Raw genomic sequence first — 18,387 nt, forward strand, 5'->3', positions numbered from 1 at the left:
GATAAGCATGTCCTGCTTGGAAAGCAGGCACAAATGATGCTAAAAAGCTAGCTATTTACACTTCATCTCTGGATTTATACTCAATAAAGCAAAAACAAACAAACTAAACACCACTTTGTCCTAGAACTGGTAAGTGGAGTCCAAAGAAGTCAGAGTTGGACAAGTGGTAAAGTTAGCAACGCTGACTTGGAAAAAACAACTTTTGCTACGCCTGTGGGCGATATCATACCCCTGAGCCTTAATGTCCATGTTGCTAGTATATTCATAATGCTGCTTTGACACTCCTGCATTACTAACCCAGCTCTAACCTACTGGCCACCTGTAACTTCGAATACTAAGGAATACTAAGGTGTACTTGGAATACTAAGGAATACAAGGTTTGGAATACTAAGCTGGAAGTAGGGTCAACATTAAGGATTCTGCCACTAGATGGAGAAATTGTCCCAATCCAGCGCCATTGCAGTTGTGTTTTGCTTTTGAGAAAAAGCAGCGGGAAAGATATTTATAAATGCCATTTTGTTCAAAGTGCTACGGTAACCACACTTTTCATTGACAAATGATAACTTTTTATCCATTTATTTTATGTACAGTACTTTAGCTTGAATAGGGTGGACATCCCATATTCATCTTGATGACGTCAGTATGTTCTAGGTTCTGTCTTTATCCCCATCATCCATGATTCAATGTTGAGTAAATCTCTTAAAAATTACTTAACATCTTTTAAGTTGCTGTGGCAATTAGCACTAAGTCTATGCAAATTTCACTTCCAGTTTTGCAACTAATTAGATACAATATTAAAGTTCTTAATAGATTAAAATGCTTTTTGGGGATAAGGTCTTTACCACCAGCTACAATAAACAGTAAATACTCACAAAAGGAGGGGCTTCACTAATAACTGGACGAATCACATTTTGCATATTGCGTTTATTTTGCAGAAAATGCTTTCTGCTGATTGTCTTTGGCTACTTTGTCAGAAGAAAAATATGAAACAGTTATAGTTTAACAACACAAGAGATTAGCTACATATGCTTAAAATACACACATCCTAGGGGGCAGAGCAGTCAAATTTTCAATTCAACTAAAACCTGCTGTCCTCAACTATGATTTTATTCTGTCCTTAACAGCTCAACTCTAACTACTTGAAAGCAACAAGGAAGAAGATTAAGAGTGTGCTTTTTATCTCACTAAAGTAGGACTGGTGGAGTTTACAAATTCTGGTGTGCCAAAGTTGCCAATACACTGTATGAGAAATCAACCAAAAAAAGTTTCTGGACCCTGGCAAACATTTTTTCACCGTCAGTGAGGTTGGGCCAACTGCATCATCTCCACAGTTGGGTTCATCTGTAAGCCACCTGGGACAGCACCGCTACTGCAGGTGTGAGCAAGGGATGCTGGGGCTCTGGGGAACAGTGCCGTGTGCTCCTCCACTGCTTTGAAAAGGAAGTTACTGAGACTGCATTTCCTTCTTAACCTGAGACTGCCACTGGGTACCTAGTAGGTCAATCCAGTCACCACTGGCTGCCACGACAAAAAGTCACTGCATCTTTCGGGACCTGGGCCTTGCTGCTTCACATGGAAGGTGGCGACACAGGTGTCCATGAGGCTATGAGGCGGCCTTGGGCTGCGGCGTCGTACTGGCTGTCCACGATGTCTGTGGCCGCGGCCGCCCCTTCGTACAGTGGGGATCCCGAGGAAGAGGGCGCCGAGACCGGATGGGTGAGGGGTGTGTAGTGCGCGGGGGAGCCCCGGAAGAACTGGGCCCCCAGCCCGTTGGACACGGCTGCTGCCTGGGAGCCCGGGGTGACGGCGCCGTTGCTCACAGACCACAGGCTGGGGTACTGACTGCAACAGAAAGACACCAGTGAGCAGGGCCTGGGCAGGGGCTGCAGGCCAGCTAAGGATGGAAAAACACACCAGAAATCCCATTCGGAGTGACTGTGTAATATGACAGTTTTCTTCTTTCAAACAGGTCATTTTCTCCAAATTATTAAAGGACTCACAAGCACATTCTGTGATGTATAGAAGTTATTGTCGTATCTATTAATAAGAAACAAAATCATCAGGAAGATGACTGAAAAGATTATTCACATATTCAGAGCTCATGAAAGAGCGCTGTTAAGTTTCACTACGAAAGACTCATACCAGGCCAGCCGCAGTGGGTGATGCCTGTAATCCCAGTACTTTGGGAGGCCAAGGCAGGTGGATCACCTGAGGTCAGGAGTTCAAGACCAGCCTGACTAACATGGTGAAACCCCGTCTCTACTAAATACAAAAAATTGGCTGGGCATGGTGGCACATGCCTGTAATCCCAGCGACTTGGGAGGCTGAGGCAGGAGAATCGCTTGAACCCGGGAGGCAGATGTTGCAGTGAGCTGGGATTGCACCATTGCACTCCAGTCTGGGCAACAAGAGTGAAACTCCGTCAAACAAACAAACAAAACAGAAAAGAAAGACTCAGACCAGTAGTTTTGCACTCTCATTCAGAATAAAACTTTTCAGATAGTCTCAATCAAAAGTTACTGAGGATGGGCTTAAGTGCACGTGTTTTTATCTAGCACATCCCACCCCCACCACCGCAGTGATTCTCACGATGGAGACCAGCCTCTCCTCAAACGCTAAGCAGCAGACATTCCTTAGAGTAACTCCAGTACAGACACAATTCCCTGCACTTTGTCCTGTTCAGTACATAGGTGTGCTAGCATGGTGCCCAGCAGCAAGAAAAGCACCTGGCAGTCAGACTAGGAAGGCATTCCCAGTTCCGCCTTTACCTAGCTGTGTCACATTACACTTTGCCTGAGACTACTTATAGGCTGTGTTTCTCAAGGCATAAAATGAGGAAGGTGGAAATGACTATTGAATTCTCCAGTCTAAGCACATGGAAGTGGATAGCATTCAATTATGGTAAGATTTTATTTTGGGAAATAACCTTGTCTTTCTATAAGTGAATAATGAGACCTTATGTTGTATCACCATGCTGTTTTAAACAAGTCTGAGTTAATCAAGGCAGATTTTTATGCCATTTTACAAATGAAAGCTTCAGGTTCTAAGATGCCCAATTAGAGCCACACTGAGACCCTCGGGTGGGGCCTCTGTCAACAGCTTGCAGTGTGCAGGTCATCTGATCAGTGCAGGCTTCTGGGGCGATGCTCTTGGAGCCCCTGAAAGCTTCGCTTGTTTACGCATTGTTGCTCTGTTTCTAACCGCAAGCAATTGAATTCTTATTATGAAGGAACTGTTTTCTAGACAAGAATTAAGATCGCAGGCATATTTTGGTATTCTAGAAAATGAAGTGCATTGCCTTTGAGGTCAAGATCACTTAATTCCAGGCTCACTCTGCTGTGAGCTGGTCCAATCATTTAATATCTCTGGCCCTCCTTCCTCCCTAGAAAGTGAGAGTTGACTTCTAGCTTTGGTATTTTAGGTTTTTATATTCATCCTATGAAGAAATGTAAGACATTTACCAGCCTGCTTAATTTGTAAGCCTTTCTCCCTCTGCATAACTTGCAAGTTGGTAACAAAATAGTCATCATTGTTTACCAGTTACCTAGCACATATATTAAAGACTTCGAGCCTGTATCCATAGAAAAGCCAATAAATTCATTTCCTTCATTTACTAGCTTTTGTTGGAAAAGGTTCCGAAACGATCTCTTTAAGCTCTACCTACTGACCCCAACAACCCTGTAGGAGACAGGCCGAGGCTGGGTTATTTTTTTACCACCTTCCTTTTATATGTGAGGAAACTGAGGCCCAGAGAGGCTAAAAGACTTGTCCATCACGTGAACCAGTAAGTGGCAGAACCAGGATGGGGACTATGGTTTCATTCAGGGACGGGATAGCGCAGCTCCCATTCCACACCTGGGTTGTAAAGGAGCCCAGTCCTTCCAGCAAACAGACTGCAAACAGGAACTCGGCAGTCATGTCACCTGCAATCCCTGGGCATAGCTGGCTAATAAAGAATTCTAAATAAAGACCCAACCACCCACAGGGACCGAGGAGAATAAGGACTAAGGGCCTATAGGAATGGAAACAGCGTGAAGTCACAGGCAGAGCTCCCAGGATGCTTTGCACCACGTCCTGGACATACATTACCTGGAGCTGGTAGGTGGGCTGGCGTTGTGGCTCACGGGGAGCATGCTGGGATGGGCAGGCATTCCAAGGCTGGACCAATTGTCATGGGATTGCAGCATGGATAAACATGCAGGTGAGTTGTCAGAATAGGCTAAGGGGGGAAGGTAACAAAGTGCAATTATAGATGGTGTCTTCCAAGAACAACAAAGTACAGTGAAATATCACCAATAACTGAAGCTACGTAACACTGAAAACAAAATGTACATGGGATATTAACTGTAGAAAACAATCCATTAATCTATTTACGTGGTTATCAGGGGAAAGATTTATTGCCAAATGTATGTATTTGAAAACATACCCTGGTAAACCCAAGCTTTTTCCCTTATCATCATTATCAGTAGATGCCCTGTAGACATTGAATCTTACTTACAATCACTGACTTGGAATTACTTATCTTTAAAAATAAATATAACTTTACCCTGCCTTTTTACCAGTGATTATTTCATAAGAATGGGCGATAGAAACCATTACTCCAGGCAAAATTAGAAATAAGATCTTCCTGCCTCAGAGTCTAGCCTCTGGTTGAACAAGTCCCAGTGACGTCCTAACCCAATAAGGTCCTTTCATTTCAAATCAACTTTAATTGCTTAATTGTTTTATGGTGTTCTTGAGCTATTTTCCTTCTTTTGGAGCCAGACAAAATTAAGTCTAGACATATACAGTGTTATAGAGAGAGTTAGGCCAGGGGATCTTTATGGTCTATCCCAGTGGTCCTAATATTGGAGCATGCATCGGAATGGCCTGGAAGGCTTTTAAAAGCACACTGGCCAGGAGCGGTGGCTCACGCCTGTAATCCCAGCACTTTGGGAGGCCGAGGCGGGTGGATCACGAGGTCAGGAGATCGAGACCATCCTGGCTAACACGGTGAAACCCCGTCTCTACTAAAAATACAAAAAAATTAGCCAGGCCTGGTGGCAGGCACCTGTAGTCTCAGCTCCTTGGGAGGCTGAGGCAGGAAAATGGCGTGAACCCGAGAGGCGGAGCTTGCAGTGAGCCGAGATCGTGCCACTGCACTCCAGTCTGGGCGACAGAGCGAGACTCCGTCTCAAAAAAAAGCACACATTGCCGGGCCCCACCAAGAGCTGCTGCCTGTCAGTCTGGGGTGGGGCCTGAGACTGTGCCCACTCTCGGGTGGTGCTGAGGCTCTGGCCTGGGCACCGTATTTGGAGAATCACTGGTGTAGTCAGTAATTCTTGAGCCTGGCTGCCCATCATTGTCACTTTAGAGAGGTTCATAAAAGACTCAAACCTGGGCTCTCCTCCTAAGGATCGACCATGGTTCTGTGGAGAGGCCCAGGAATCTGTCATTTTCAAAACCTGGAGCAGCAGCTCTGAGGCCCGTGCAAGGATGCAAGCCTCTGATCTGGGTGTCCGTGGTTGTTCCGCCAGCGGCGGCAGTGGCGGAGACATAAATTGAAGATCTTCTCTTGAGCTACTAAAAAACTGGGCTTGGGTATGTGTTCCAGAAAACCGTCTCCATTTTTTTAGATTCTAGACCCCTGCAGAATGCCTTTCCCAAAGTGGTCTTGCAGCCACCCACCAACCCCTGGCAGAATGAGGCTGAGGACTCACTTGGAGAATTGTTCCGATGAGCATAGGGGCTGGGGTAGGGTGAGGACCGGTGGCTCCTCAGGGCTGGGTACCTGTCACAGCCGTGCGTGGAGGGGAGGGAGAGGGCACCTCCAAACTGAGGATGAGGATTTGCAGGTGGACACAGGGTGCTGGTTCCAGGAAGAAGCCACCCCCCTGCTGTGAGAAAAGAGAGTGCTGAGTAACCTGCATTAGTGCTCCCTCCATCACTCCAGAGAGCAGAGCCCAGGCCAGGGACTCTCCCTCCATCACTCCAGAGAGCAGAGCCCAGGCCAGTGACTTCCCACCTTCCCCTCAGGGGCCCCTGATGGAGGAAGCACCCTGAGTGTCTCATACTTAGGACACAGTCTGCCTCACAAGACATCTGAGGCCATCAGCCCCACACTCACTACCACAGGTAACCCAAGGCTTCCAATCCTGTGTGTACCTGAGTAAACCCAGGAGCCTGGCCTCAGGCAACCTAAGCTGTTTCCTCCTGAGAATCCTCTGGATTGCTTTGAGATCTACTATTCCCCAAGGCAGGTGAGCTTTCCTCCACTGAGCATGAATACAATGTAACCACAGGCAGAGAGCAGGTGAGAGAGGTGGGGTGGTGCTTAGACAAGGGTGCCCTCCCCTTCTCCTCCTGCCACCCACAGAGACGGGAGCTGCCTTCCTAGCTGGGGGTAGACCCCTTTTCTGCTCACTCTTCTGGTTTAAGCTCCCCCCATTCTCCCCAGGAGAATCAGAAAGTTCTTCCAAGGCTCCCCTTCCTTCCTCTAAAACTACAATTTCTTGTCCACGCATTTTTTTCTCCTCTGAGACTGGGAGTTTCATTCTGTCACCCAGGCTGGAATGCAGTGGTGTGATCTTGGCTTATTGCAATCTCCGCCTCTCAGGTTCAAGGGATTCTCATGCCTCAGCCTCCCAAGTAGCTGGGATTACAGGCGCCCACCATCATGCCTGACAATTTTTGTATTTTTAGAAGAGATGAGGTTTCACCATATTGGCCAGGCTGGTCTCTAACTCCCTGACCTCAAATGATCCATCCAACTTGGCCTCCCAAAGTGTTGGGATTACAGGCGTGAGCCACCGTGCCCGTCCTCTTCTACACTCTTCAAGCTTTGTTGTTTTGATTGAGAAAAAGCAACCCCTAGTGGGACAACTACTGTGGCTTCAATTTCCAAACTACTAACAATTCTCCAGGCAGCACTGGAAGGAAGGGTGCAGATGTGCCCTCGCTGCCCAGCCGGCCCTGGCCAGAGCAGTGGCTCACTCTACTCAAGTGACTCCCCTTCTGGTTGTTCAATCAGCCTAGGAAATGATGAAAAATCTACAGAATAGAAAATGCCTGTGTAAGGAGGAGTGTGCCCTGTTGATTCATCCAGCCTCTTGACCAGCCAGTGCTACCGCGTTCATTGTTTAATATCTCCAAGTCCCTTCCCCGGGTGGAGAGGACGGACCAGGATGAGAGAGAGCGTTTCTCCCAACAAATGCTGCTGTATAATCCTCTATCCTGCACTCTGACTCCTGAAAGTCCTAGAGGGAGCTAGACTTAAATCCAACTCTCTCATCCTCAGAGCCACAGGAGCTGGTGAGACATTCCTAGAACCACAGGGCTAAGGAAAAATTTTGTTCCTAAGCATCATTGGAAAGATGGCTCTTCAACCATTAATGAAAGCCTCAAAGAGGATGTAATGAGCTAGATTCTCCTGTTGCCTAATACAGGAGAGTCCAAACACCCAGCTAGGTCTCAATGATCCACCCCAGGCATGGTGGCAGCTGCCTCACGGCAAAACAAAAGCACCCAGGAGAGTATCCACAGCCCCGATTAGAGCAGAGGTTAGATGGGCAACACAGCTTCAACATCACAGGGCCAAGAGCCTCGCATGGCAAAAAGGCAATCTTACATCCCAGGCACACCCAGAAACACCCTTGTCTTCTCCATCTCCACTTCCCAGCTCTCAGCAAGTCTAGTCCCGATGACGCAGAATGACATGACAGAGTGCAACAAACCGTACATTGGGAGTACCCAGGTTGCTGGCTGTCTCCGGGTTCCTCCATCATCTCTTTGTGATCACTTCTATCAAAATGAAAAAAAAATAGTATATCGAATTTTCAAACATAAGGAAATTCAGAAAAGAGTATGTGCAGCAATATTTCATCTTTCTGCATACTTCTTTGCCCAAGGGTATTTATAGTTAGAATTCTCTCACCTTTCCTTTGCATCAAGGAAAGCTTTTGCAAATGGATTGTACTTAATTTTAAGAGCTGTGATCTGAAAAACAAGAAATTGCATTTACTAGTATATTCCCTATTAGCCAGGGGATTTAATTTGGCACCAAGAAATTGAGAAATGCCAGTACCACTTTTAAATATTCAAATATAATCAGACTTCTTTCCACATACAGTTTTCTATTTGGAACTGAAAATAGCTGAGTAATTGTACAGAGTAGCATGCTTATGAAAAATTTTCAATGTCAATGTTCTGAGTGGGATTCACAATAAATTTAACCTACTACTAACAATGTTCCATGTGTATAAATCAGAAATGGCTGAAAACACAGGCTGGGGCTGCTTAGGAAATAGAGACCTGGAAGTTCTAGTTTTCGGTCAACGTCAACACCAACAAGGTATCCAACTAATGTTGAATTTGCAGTACTTTGGGGTTGGGCTTAGGCATAGATTTACAGGCACCTATGCAGTAGCTTGTATCTAGTTGAGTCTTCACACTGCAGAGATTTGAGGGGTTGCCCCCCCACCCTTTGGGGAAGATTTCCAAGGAAGGACATGCCCCTCTGTCACTCAAGTCTTGTTCTCAAGAAATTCTCACACCATTTAACCTGAATGCTTTTTGGATCTTTTCATTTTGAGCATTGAGAAGTTGTTTCTAGTTTTAAACACTTGTATGGAGAATTCAAGGGGAAAATATTTGAATGGGGACTTAATTTAAACAGTTCTCTCCTGTGCTTCCATTTCAAGTTCCGGAATATTATTTGAAAGGGCAGGAAGCCTTCCTCTCAGTGCGGGTTAGCGCGTCTCCCCGCTCCTCCAGAGTCTCCACGGAGCAGCACACCACACCGCAGCACACCGGGAAAGCGATCCGCCTCTGTCCTTCTCACCTCCTCGTTCTGATAAGCAGTCACCGCTATGAACTGGGTCTCAGGGAAGCAGTGGCTGGTGATCATGCGCTGTGGACCCCCAACTCTCACTATGTGGATTCGAGGCTCATACTTATGCAAGGAGTTCAGCATGATCTGAGGGAGACAGATACAGGATTGGTGGCACTGAACGGCCTGCGTTAAAACAGCAAAACATCCATTTCTCCAGGATGCAGAAAGTCCTCTGGATCCCAAGAAAGTGTCTCTGCTGTTGAGGGAAGTGGGGTTCCACCAGGGGAGGCTTCTCTGCGGTTTATATGTGCTATTCCCACAGCTTGTTTGGAAAAGGGATGTGAGATGCTACACACCATTAAAAGCAATGAATGCTCATCACAAAATCCTTTCACCTGGTGGAATAAAGTACTAAGGCTTTCAGGAAGGCTATGGACATTTTTAAAAGACTGAGCTTGTTTGCAACTTGCCTAACCTGGGGTCTTCCAGGAACAATCCCCGACTAAAGAATGTTCTTTAGAAAAGCACGACTTTACAAGTTTGTTCCGACTCCACGCAGTAAGTACTGTGGCGCATGTTTAAATTTAAATGCGACTTTGCCATCAAGGCTGATATCTTTTCCACCCCCAGGAGAGTTTAGGGCTAGACACGGAAGTTCCCCCAAAGCTCCAGTCCTTCAAAGGGGAGTGCTCCCGCTCCCCGTTCGCCAGGCGTGGATGTTATCAGCTTAGTATAAACAGCGCTAAAGGCCTTATTAGAGAAGGCTGTGGCCGTTTCTCCAGGGCAGACGTCGCCTCCCGTTCGAGCAGCGTCCCTTCCCACAACCCCCGTGCAGAAGGCGCAGCGCGGCCCCTCCTCGCTGGTCCCAGACCTGGCGGGCTTCTCACACCTACCTGGCCCCCTCCGTTGAGCTTGTTGGTGAGCTTGACTTTGCTGAAGGAGACGGGAGCCTTCATCCAGTGGGCCCCGAAGTTGGGCGAGTCGGGGTGGATGTAGACGCAGCTGGGCGCCTGCGGCTCCGGCTTGCCCCCCGGCACCCATTCCCCGTTCACGTACTTCCAGCGGTGGTTGTCCGCCGCCACGAAGTCCAGCAGGAAGGAGTACATGGCGTTGGGGTCCAGGCCAGACACGTTCACCTTCAGCACCGGAAACATCCTCCTGGAAAACACGGGGCGGGCGCAGGAGGACCCCGACACTGACCAGGTAGGCCGGAGGCAGAAGCTGGGCACAGAGGCCTCAGTTATTTCGGGGCACAGAGGAGCCCCCTGGAGAACGTCCGAGGGTGACTCCCAAGCTCCCCCTTCCCCGAGCCCTGCCAGGTCCAGGTGGCCTCCTCACCATCTCCACGGCCTCGGGAGGGCGGGGAGGAGAGGACCTGGCGAAGGGTTTCAGTGCAGGAGGCCACATCCCGCGGGGACAGGCGGGGACCAGGGCGCGCCTCGCGGGTCCCGGGATGCCTCCGAGGTCGGGACACCGGAGTGCGCGCTCCTCCTCCCCAAGCTTCCGCGGAGAAAGCCCCAGAAGAGGGGCTTGTAGAAATGCACTCGAGGGAGTTAACCAGAGCGGGAACAAACACAAAGCCCTCCTCCAGGAGAAAAAGGGTTCGACCTCCGGGAACTTGCCAGGTCCCCCAGGCTGCCCAGGCGCTGGAGAGCGCGGCGCGCGCGGGCTCCGGACGCGCACCCACCTGCCGTTCTTGGTCACGATCATCTCATTGGTGAGCTCCTTGAAGCGCAGCCACAGCTCGCTCTCCTCCAGGCCCACGCGCAGTTCGCGCTCTGTGGGGTCGCCCTTCTCGCTGCCCGCCTGCAGCTCATTCTCCACGGCGCTCAGCAGGTGGTCCACTCGGTACTGCAGGCTCTTTCCCGCGCTCTCGGTGCCAGGGGAACTCATCCTCCCGTCCGGCTCCCCTCCCCGCCGTCCCCGAAGCCCAGACTCGCTACCTGAGATCCACCTTCCCCGCTCTTGGCCGCCGCCCTTCCGAGAAAAGGGGCCCCTTGGACCGAGACCTGCGACGGCTCCCGGGTCCCGGGTCCCGGCACAGACCCGGGAGGAGGGCGCGGACCAAGACTTGGGGGGAGGAGACGGGGGCAGAGGGGTGGGGAGAAGTTATTCCACTTGAACTCCCCAAGGCTCTACTAGTGTAGGTCTCTGGGGACCGAAATTCAGTGCCCTCCCCATAAATAGAGCCGCGGCGGCAGCGCTGGGGGTGCTCGGCGGATTGGGCTGCGCACGCTTTGAAGTGCCGGGCAGCCTCCCATTGGCCGAGAGCGGCCATATCAGACCCAGCCGGGCGGGTCTGGGAGGCCGGGGGCCAACAATGGGCTCCCGCACGCCTGTTTCATGTAAATCCTGGGCCCCAGCCCTGCGAGCCCCGGCCCAGCCCCTACACCCCCGCCCTTCTCCAAATGTTTGCACCTCCATCAAAGCGGCGGGGCAAGCCCCGGAGGAAGGTAAGCTGGACGCCCCGGCCTGCCCCAGCCCGCCCCAGCCCGCCCCAGCCCGCACTTCCGCGAGGGGCTGCCCGGCAGCCTGCGATGCTCCCTGATTCCCCCGCGCGGGGTCCTGCTCGCTTTTCCAGCGCGCCCGGATCCCGCAGCCGAGCCAGGCTGGAACGTTCCCGCGGCCTCACCTGTCCCCGCTCCAGGCGCGCCTCCCTCCCCTCCCAGGGACCAGCGCATTTGGCCGGGCTTTGGGATGCGCCGCGCTCGTCTCGCCGCAGTAGTAGTGCTGTTCTCGCGCCTCCGATGCCTCAACTCTCCAGTCTGGCAGTTTCCGGTGCACCTGTCCCCACACGTCCCTCGCCCACGGAGCCCCAGGCGGCGTTACGAACACCCAGGATCGTGGATCAGCCTGCCCCGGCGTCGGGTGTCCCCGCGGCTCTCACCATCTGGAAAAGGAAGGTCCGCGCGCAGAGAGGGAAATGGACGGAAATAAGCAAAAGCAAAACAACCCCTTCTGGGAAGTGTCCTCCTCGCTCTCTTATAAAAACAGGACTTGATGCCGAGGTCAGCGCGCGCATCGAGTGTGCCAGGCGTGTGCGTGGTTTCTGCTGTGTCATTGCTTTCGCGGAAGGTGGGAGAAGGTCGGGGCTGGCGGGGTGGTCCCGGACTAGCGGGACTCGGGGCGCTTTCCCCGCCCGGCCCAGCGCCAAGCGGTGTCGGCAGCGGTTGTTTTATTACCTTTCGGTGAGAACTTACGCGACGAGAGCGAAGGAGAGGTGACAATGAGCAGGAAATAGTTCAGTGGGGTCTCTTTAAACAGTAATATTCCTCCTAAAACGGGAGCCCAGGAAGGGGGAAGGAGGCAGAAGCTCCCCCTTCCAAGGCCTGGCTTTGCGCTTCTGCACACCTCGCCCATTCGCTGGACGAGGGCCTGCCTCGGGTAGCAGCCTCTGTTTCCCGGTCTCCTGAGCGGGCACCCCAGCCCCAGCCCCTCTAGAGAAAGCCTGCGCATCGGGTGGGGCAGCGAGTTCAGAGGAGTCTTGCGCCCTAGCAAGGGGACTTTCCCGCGGACATGGTACCTGCGCCCCGCGCTAAGTCTCCCCTGCCCCCTGCCCCCTGCTCCTCGCCCCTCGCCCAGCCGGGCTCGCTCCGGGGTCGGGAATTGCTGGGGAAGCCGAAGGAGGGATCCCCGCCCGGGACTCGAGGGATCGACCCGCCTCGCGGTATGTGGAGGGCTGCCAGGAGCCAGTCCCGGGGAAGGGTGCCTGCCGCCCGTGGGGCACAGGGCTCCTTCTCTCCCTTCTCCAACTTACACCGACGAGTCAGGAAGCCGGGGCGTCTAGTCCCGGTCCGCATTTCTCAGTGTCTTTTGATGTCTGGGATGCATGGATATTCCCAGGGGGCTGACCCGAGGTGGGGAAGTTTCCTTCTAGAAAGAGGCACCAAAAGGACCTCATTTGCTCCTGACGCCGGACCCTCCTGACACGCCTTCACTGGCTCATCGGGCCCTGGGCTTTGGGGGAGAGCGTGGTGCGTGTTACTCTCCTTACTCCGGGTATTAAAATGTCTAAGAGGTCATCGCTTTGGCCCAAGGCCACCCGAGGATAAGATAAAAGGGAAAAGTGGAGGGGAGGTGAAGGAGGAACGAGGGTGGGTCCCAGGCAATTGAGGGCCTCGGAACCCCAGGCACGAGAGCGAAACCTCTCCTGCGGCTTCAGGGCAAAGGAATCCCGAAGGCTGGATCCCTGCCCTGCGCTCGGACGGCGTCGCGGCCGCTTTTCCCACAGTCGGGAAGCGCCAAAGAAGACTGGAGGGTTTAACAGATCGCTCTAAAACTGTTCCGAACAGGAGGGGCACGGCCAAATAAGAATACAACTTCAGCACGAAAGAATATTCCGTTTCTAACATGCGTAATAAAATTTCTACTCTCCAGAGAGAATGTCTGAAGCATTGAAGAGTACGACCCAGGAATTGAACCACCCAAGTCGGAGGAGGTAGAGGTTGGAAGTCACCGACTTTGGCCAGCACTGTGTAGTGTCACCTGTCTTCACTTTCTAACGTTTATTTTTCCTCCCCTTTCTGTGGCTGATTTTCTGATCTTTGTTCCTCGGTTCCCAGGACCAGGCCCACTCCCTCCGCCTTTTCAGCGAAGGCTGCAGTGCATGACAGTTTACAGCCAAAACTTCCTCCAGCCCGGCTATAAAGAATTCCCAGTTAAAAACAATGCGCTTCCTTGGGAGGAAAGAGGGGCTGAGGCACCGCCAGCTGTTTCGCTCCCAGGGTCTATCTCTCCTTGGCAAGCCCAGCCATTCAGAGAAAAACAAGACAAAGCCTTATGGCTGGGCCTCAGGATGCAACTGTCCCACCGAAAACATGCTTGAAACATTTTATAAGAAAACACACACACACACCCGACTCGACTCCCAGAGAGGCAGTTTTCCTGGGCCCAATGCCTTCTGAAAAAGCAAAGCCATTTATCTTTAGAAGCAGGCAACAATGAAGCTGTAACAGGCTAAAGGAGGGGTGGAGGACAGCCTTGCGTGACTCTTACCCCACACTCTAGTCCCTCTCTTTCTGCAAGAAAAACAAATGAATTTCTTTTCTGATTATATATGTACTCCTTGTATAAATATGATATATGTATCTGTCTTCATATATATGTAAAACAATCACCCACAGTATCTGTGGGGCATTGGTTCCAGGACCTACAAAGATGGTAGAATCCAGGGATGCCCTAGTCCCTTGGCATGGTATTTGCATATAACCTATGGACTTCCTCCATGAACTATAAATCACTTCTGGATTACTTATAATGCCTAATACAATGTAAACACTATGCAAATAGTAGTTATACTGTATTGTTTTTTATTTGTATAATTTTTATTCTTTGATTATTGGGGAGAGGGAGTTTGGAATGTTTTCTATCAATTCAACCAACCACGGATATGGAACCTGTGGCTATGGAGGGCTGGCTGTATGTTTATCTCTCTCTATGTATATAAATGCTAACCTCAAGCACTAAGCAATGTTCATATTTTGGGGTGTTCCTCGTCTTTTTTTCATTTTGTTCTTCTCATGAGCTCCTTCTCCCACACTGACTAAGCGGACTGAACGCAAACAGTCACAAGTTCTACATTAGAGATGACAGCCATGTTTCATGGCCAATAATTCTGCCACCAATTGGTTTATTTGTCTTTCCCATTAAAAGAAACCCAATGGCTTTTGTTATTGCTTTAAAAGGTGTGTAACATAATTCTTTAGACTCTTTACCATTGAAAAAATTTTAAAGCCCATTGGGTTGTTTGGGGTGGTTGTGGTTTTGTGGGAAAGAACAGAGACTTGGTTTTTTAAAGTCTTCCTCTCAGGACAAGGATCCCACCCTGTGCACAGCCGGCCCCTCCCTGCTGCTCTAGGGAGAAGGCTTCGTGATGTGCTCCCTGATCTGCAGGGAGGCTGCGGCCATGTGGGGTGGACGCAGGGACTACTGTCAGCCTCAGGCTGCGTCTCAAAACCTGATCCCATCCAAGCTATTTTTTTGGAGTCAGTGGGCTTTGTCACACATGACAGTGTGTGGTTGTTTTAGTGACAGGAGTTCACAGATTAACAACAAACCAACCTGCCCAGTTGAATGTTTGGGAATGTGACAATCCCAAACCTTTCTCCTTAAAACTCTAGTGCTTCAGCTCCTATCTCTTTGGAATTCAAGTTTCCAGAGGAGAAATCGGGCTGCTGGATTTTGATCTCTTCCTCGGTAGAGAAGGGTAGCTTGAGTTTTTCTGCCCGGATACTTAATTTTTTCAATGCCTTGTGGATGATAAGTTTCTTGGCGATAGTTTCAGTGGGAATCTGCTGATTTTGCTTGGCATGCAGGGAAAGCCCCTTCCAACTCAACAAGTCTCTTTAGTTCTGATTGGTATGATGGTGAGTACTGTTTCCACTTCAGGGGTTATCTGTACTTCCAAATCTGAGGATCCGTGCCTATTCTCCCGCCTCCTCCCCCTGTGTTGTTTCAGCTCTTAGATCTTTCTGCATATATTAAATGGCTTGTGAAATGTTTTTTCCACACCACTCTGTCAATTTCCCTCCATGTCACTTTTGGTTTTTACTGCCTCCAATGCAGATTTTATTTCTCTGTTGTAGCCTCAGTTTTCTGGTAATCCTTATTTCCTCCACGTCCCTTGTCATCTTATTCCATGGCCTTCTAGAGCAGCCTTTTTGCTCCTTAATGTCCTGTTTCTGCTTCTTAGAAGCCACGGTTCTCTGCATCTTCTGGTGCTTATGGTTTATTTTTTCCCAAGGCTGCTTTTCCTCTGTGTCTTCTGAATAATCGCTCTCCCCGCTTCCCTTTCAGCCTTTTCTGGGAGTCTCCACGGTCTTTTCTTTTCCTTCCTCCCCCTCTTACATAGGGGTGACTGCCCAGCATGCCTTCTGCAGGGCTGCACTCTCAGGGGCCCTGGATGGATGCCCCTTTCATAGCCACCTTGGGAAGACAGAGGTGTGGGGCCTGCCTTATTCAGGGTGAAACCAGCCCTTGACTGGTGGCAGGGACTCAGCAGGCCTTTGCTGAGTGGCTGCGTTGGCAACACGGAAATGCAGTAGCATGTCTATCTAAGAAACGGCAGTAGCACTGTCCTCAGATCCACTGGACATATGCTGCTGAGCACTTTCATCATGAACAAAACATCAATCCTTCACATTTACTAAAATGCAGGATGCCTCTGAAACTCCAAGGGCCCTTCTCTAGTAACCCGCTCATTGATTCAAATAGTCAGGTGTTTTGGAGAGAGTAAAGGAAGGGTTTCCTGTGAAAATTGTGTATTAAATGAGACCTTAAGAATTACTACAAGTGAGCTATTCCAAGGGAGGCTTGAAAATGAGGGGGCAGGAACATGCTTGCAGGCTGAAAATGACTCCAGTAATCATGACTGGGGACCCCCACGCAATCGTTTAATTCATATTTATATACCTGTGTATGTCATACTACTGGAAATGTTCTTTCTCCCTCCTCTACAACTAATTTTGAAAAATCCTATTTTGGCCCTGAATAAAATATCTGGCAGAAAAGAATGTTGGAAATAAATGCAGGTAGACGTACACACACACATACTCTGGCTGGACCAGCTCCAACTTCCATAATCACCATTTAGCAGGAAAGGTTGACATGATGTCCCTAATCAGAACATGCTGTGATCACTGTTTTGAAGGGATCCGCAGGGCAGGCAGGCTCTGAGCTCTGCACCAGGGCCTGACACTTGCCGGAGGAAGCAGGGGTGGGAGAAACCAGCAGGAGCTCCCCAGAGGCCGCTGGGGAGAGGAGAGGGGTGGGGCTTGGCACCAGAGAGTCCAGGGAGGTAGCGCTTCCTGTTGAAGAACAAGGGTACTCAGGAAGGCCGAGTGGCGCTGCAGGACCTACAGAGCCCCTGGGCACATGAGGAAGGAGAGCCTACGAGGTTTATAAAGTGTCCGAATATGGAGCAAACTTGAGATCAATAAACTGAGAGAAAGACAGTCTAATCTGAATGACAGTAGAGACTCAAAAGTCACAATCGCCTATTTAATAAGAACAAGTGAGATGTCACGGCAGGAGGGGTAAAGCCTGGCAGGAAATGTTAGGTGAGACCAAGTGCTGAGTATGTGGTGAGGGAACATAAACTAGGAGGAGATGAGATCAAACAGGGGCGGAAATGGATGGGATTGCAATACCCTCAAGGGAACAAGCAGGAAGAACTCCAGAAGAGACTTGCAATAATTCTGGAAATGGAGCACTTTAGAGGGTTCCTATAGAAATTCCCATCAATACTGTAGGCAAAGACAATGAACCAAAAAAAAGTGATTGAATTATAAGAATACTTTGAAAGGACTATTGAAGGCTAGTGGAAAAAACAGAAGACAAGAGCAGAACAGAGCTGAAATCTGCAGAAGGACTTGTCAATGGCGGGAGAGAGGGGAGGAGGCTGCAGCCTGGAGGTAATGGGAGGACCAGGGTGAGAGACAGAAGCCCAAAGGGAAGCTAGGGCCGAGGCTGCCATGGGGGCGGGGAGTAAAGGGCTGTCCTCCCTACAGATCAAGTACCAGACTGATAGTAAAAATGAGACAAAGGGGAAGGACTTAGCACACCTGTGAGAACAGATTCAGAATCAGTGGTTCCCACCACAGGGACTTCAGCTGAAAAGACACCTCAGAGGAGAAAAGCCCATTTGGAAATTAGAATTAGCACATTCTATGACCGATAGTCACAGCTCCAAGGTGACAAGCTGTCCCAGCCCCAGAACCCTAAAAGGAGCTGACATTCACTGGCGCCTATTACGTGCGAGGATAATGTGCATACATTATCATTTAGGCATTGATGGGAGATAGTATTCCCTCTTGTATATACAAGGCAATTCAGAGAAAAGAGTAAAAAAAATGGAGTGGCATTTTGATTTCTGATTTGTGTCATTAAATGCAGGTTATTTCCACTAGACTAGGTTAAATATGTGAGAAGTAGAAGCAAAGTATGTGAAAAGTAGAAACAAGTTTTTTTCTCTCTTTCACCCACCATATTCATACAAGCACATATGAAAGGAATCTGGTGTGCTTGCACTCAAGTGTGAGTGTTTGGAAAAGGGAGGTGGTGGGGAAACTAGTTGACTTTAACTACTTTTGAGATCTAAAAAAAAGTTTAGCAATCCCATCAAAAAGTGGGCGAAGGACATGAACAGACACTTCTCAAAAGAAGACATTTATGCAGCCAAAAAACACATGAAAAAATGCTCACCATCACTGGCCATCAGAGAAATGCAAATCAAAACCACAATGAGATACCATCTCACACCAGTTAGAATGGCGATCATTAAAAAGTCAGGAAACAACAGGTGCTGGAGAGGATGTGGAGAAATAGGAACACTTTTACACTGTTGGTGGGACTGTAAACTAGTTCAACCATTGTGGAAGTCAGTGTGGCGATTCCTCAGGGATCTAGAACTAGAAATATCATTTGACCCAGCCATCCCGTTACTGGGTATATACCCAAAGGACTATAAATCATGCTGCTATAAAGACACATGCACACGTATGTTTATTGTGGCACTATTCACAATAGCAAAGACTTGGAACCAACCCAAATGTCCAACAATGATAGACTGGATTAAGAAA

The 18,387-nt window shown here is 49.5% G+C and overlaps 1 protein-coding gene and 1 long non-coding RNA gene across 2 annotated transcripts; one reads left to right on the forward strand and one right to left on the reverse strand.

The window, feature by feature from the left end:
• Positions 1-932: 932 nt before the first annotated feature.
• On the reverse strand, positions 933-10,782 carry TBXT (T-box transcription factor T). Its single transcript, XM_008973627.5, has 8 exons — positions 10,497-10,782; positions 9,703-9,967; positions 8,819-8,953; positions 7,913-7,974; positions 7,718-7,779; positions 5,700-5,876; positions 4,090-4,219; positions 933-1,842 (listed from the first exon to the last, which is right to left on the reverse strand). The coding sequence occupies exons 1-8, from the start codon at positions 10,700-10,702 to the stop codon at positions 1,569-1,571; spliced, it is 1,311 nt and encodes a 436-aa protein (XP_008971875.1). The 5' UTR covers positions 10,703-10,782; the 3' UTR covers positions 933-1,568.
• Positions 10,783-11,208: 426 nt separating this feature from the next.
• LOC130541636 (uncharacterized) lies at positions 11,209-14,287 on the forward strand. The gene is made up of 4 exons (XR_008955719.2): positions 11,209-11,262; positions 11,391-11,712; positions 11,804-11,884; positions 13,187-14,287. It is a non-coding gene; the product is annotated as an uncharacterized LOC130541636 (long non-coding RNA).
• The last annotated feature ends 4,100 nt before the right edge of the window (positions 14,288-18,387 follow it).

The sequence above is a fragment of the Pan paniscus genome, chromosome 5 (genome assembly GCF_029289425.2).
Source record: "Pan paniscus chromosome 5, NHGRI_mPanPan1-v2.0_pri, whole genome shotgun sequence".
In the NCBI taxonomy this organism is placed as follows: domain Eukaryota; kingdom Metazoa; phylum Chordata; class Mammalia; order Primates; family Hominidae; genus Pan; species Pan paniscus.

Coding starts and splice junctions, on each gene's coding strand:
- TBXT (XM_008973627.5), bottom strand. CDS start 10,702: ATGAGTTCCCCTGGCACCGAGAGCGCGGGAAAGAGCCTGCAGTACCGA. Junction 9,968..10,496: donor ATCGTGACCAAGAACGGCAG/GTGGGTGCGCGT, acceptor CGTGTTTTCCAG/GAGGATGTTTCCGGTGCTGA. Junction 5,877..7,717: donor GCAACCTGGGTACTCCCAAT/GTACGGTTTGTT, acceptor CTTTTCTCACAG/CAGGGGGGTGGCTTCTTCCT.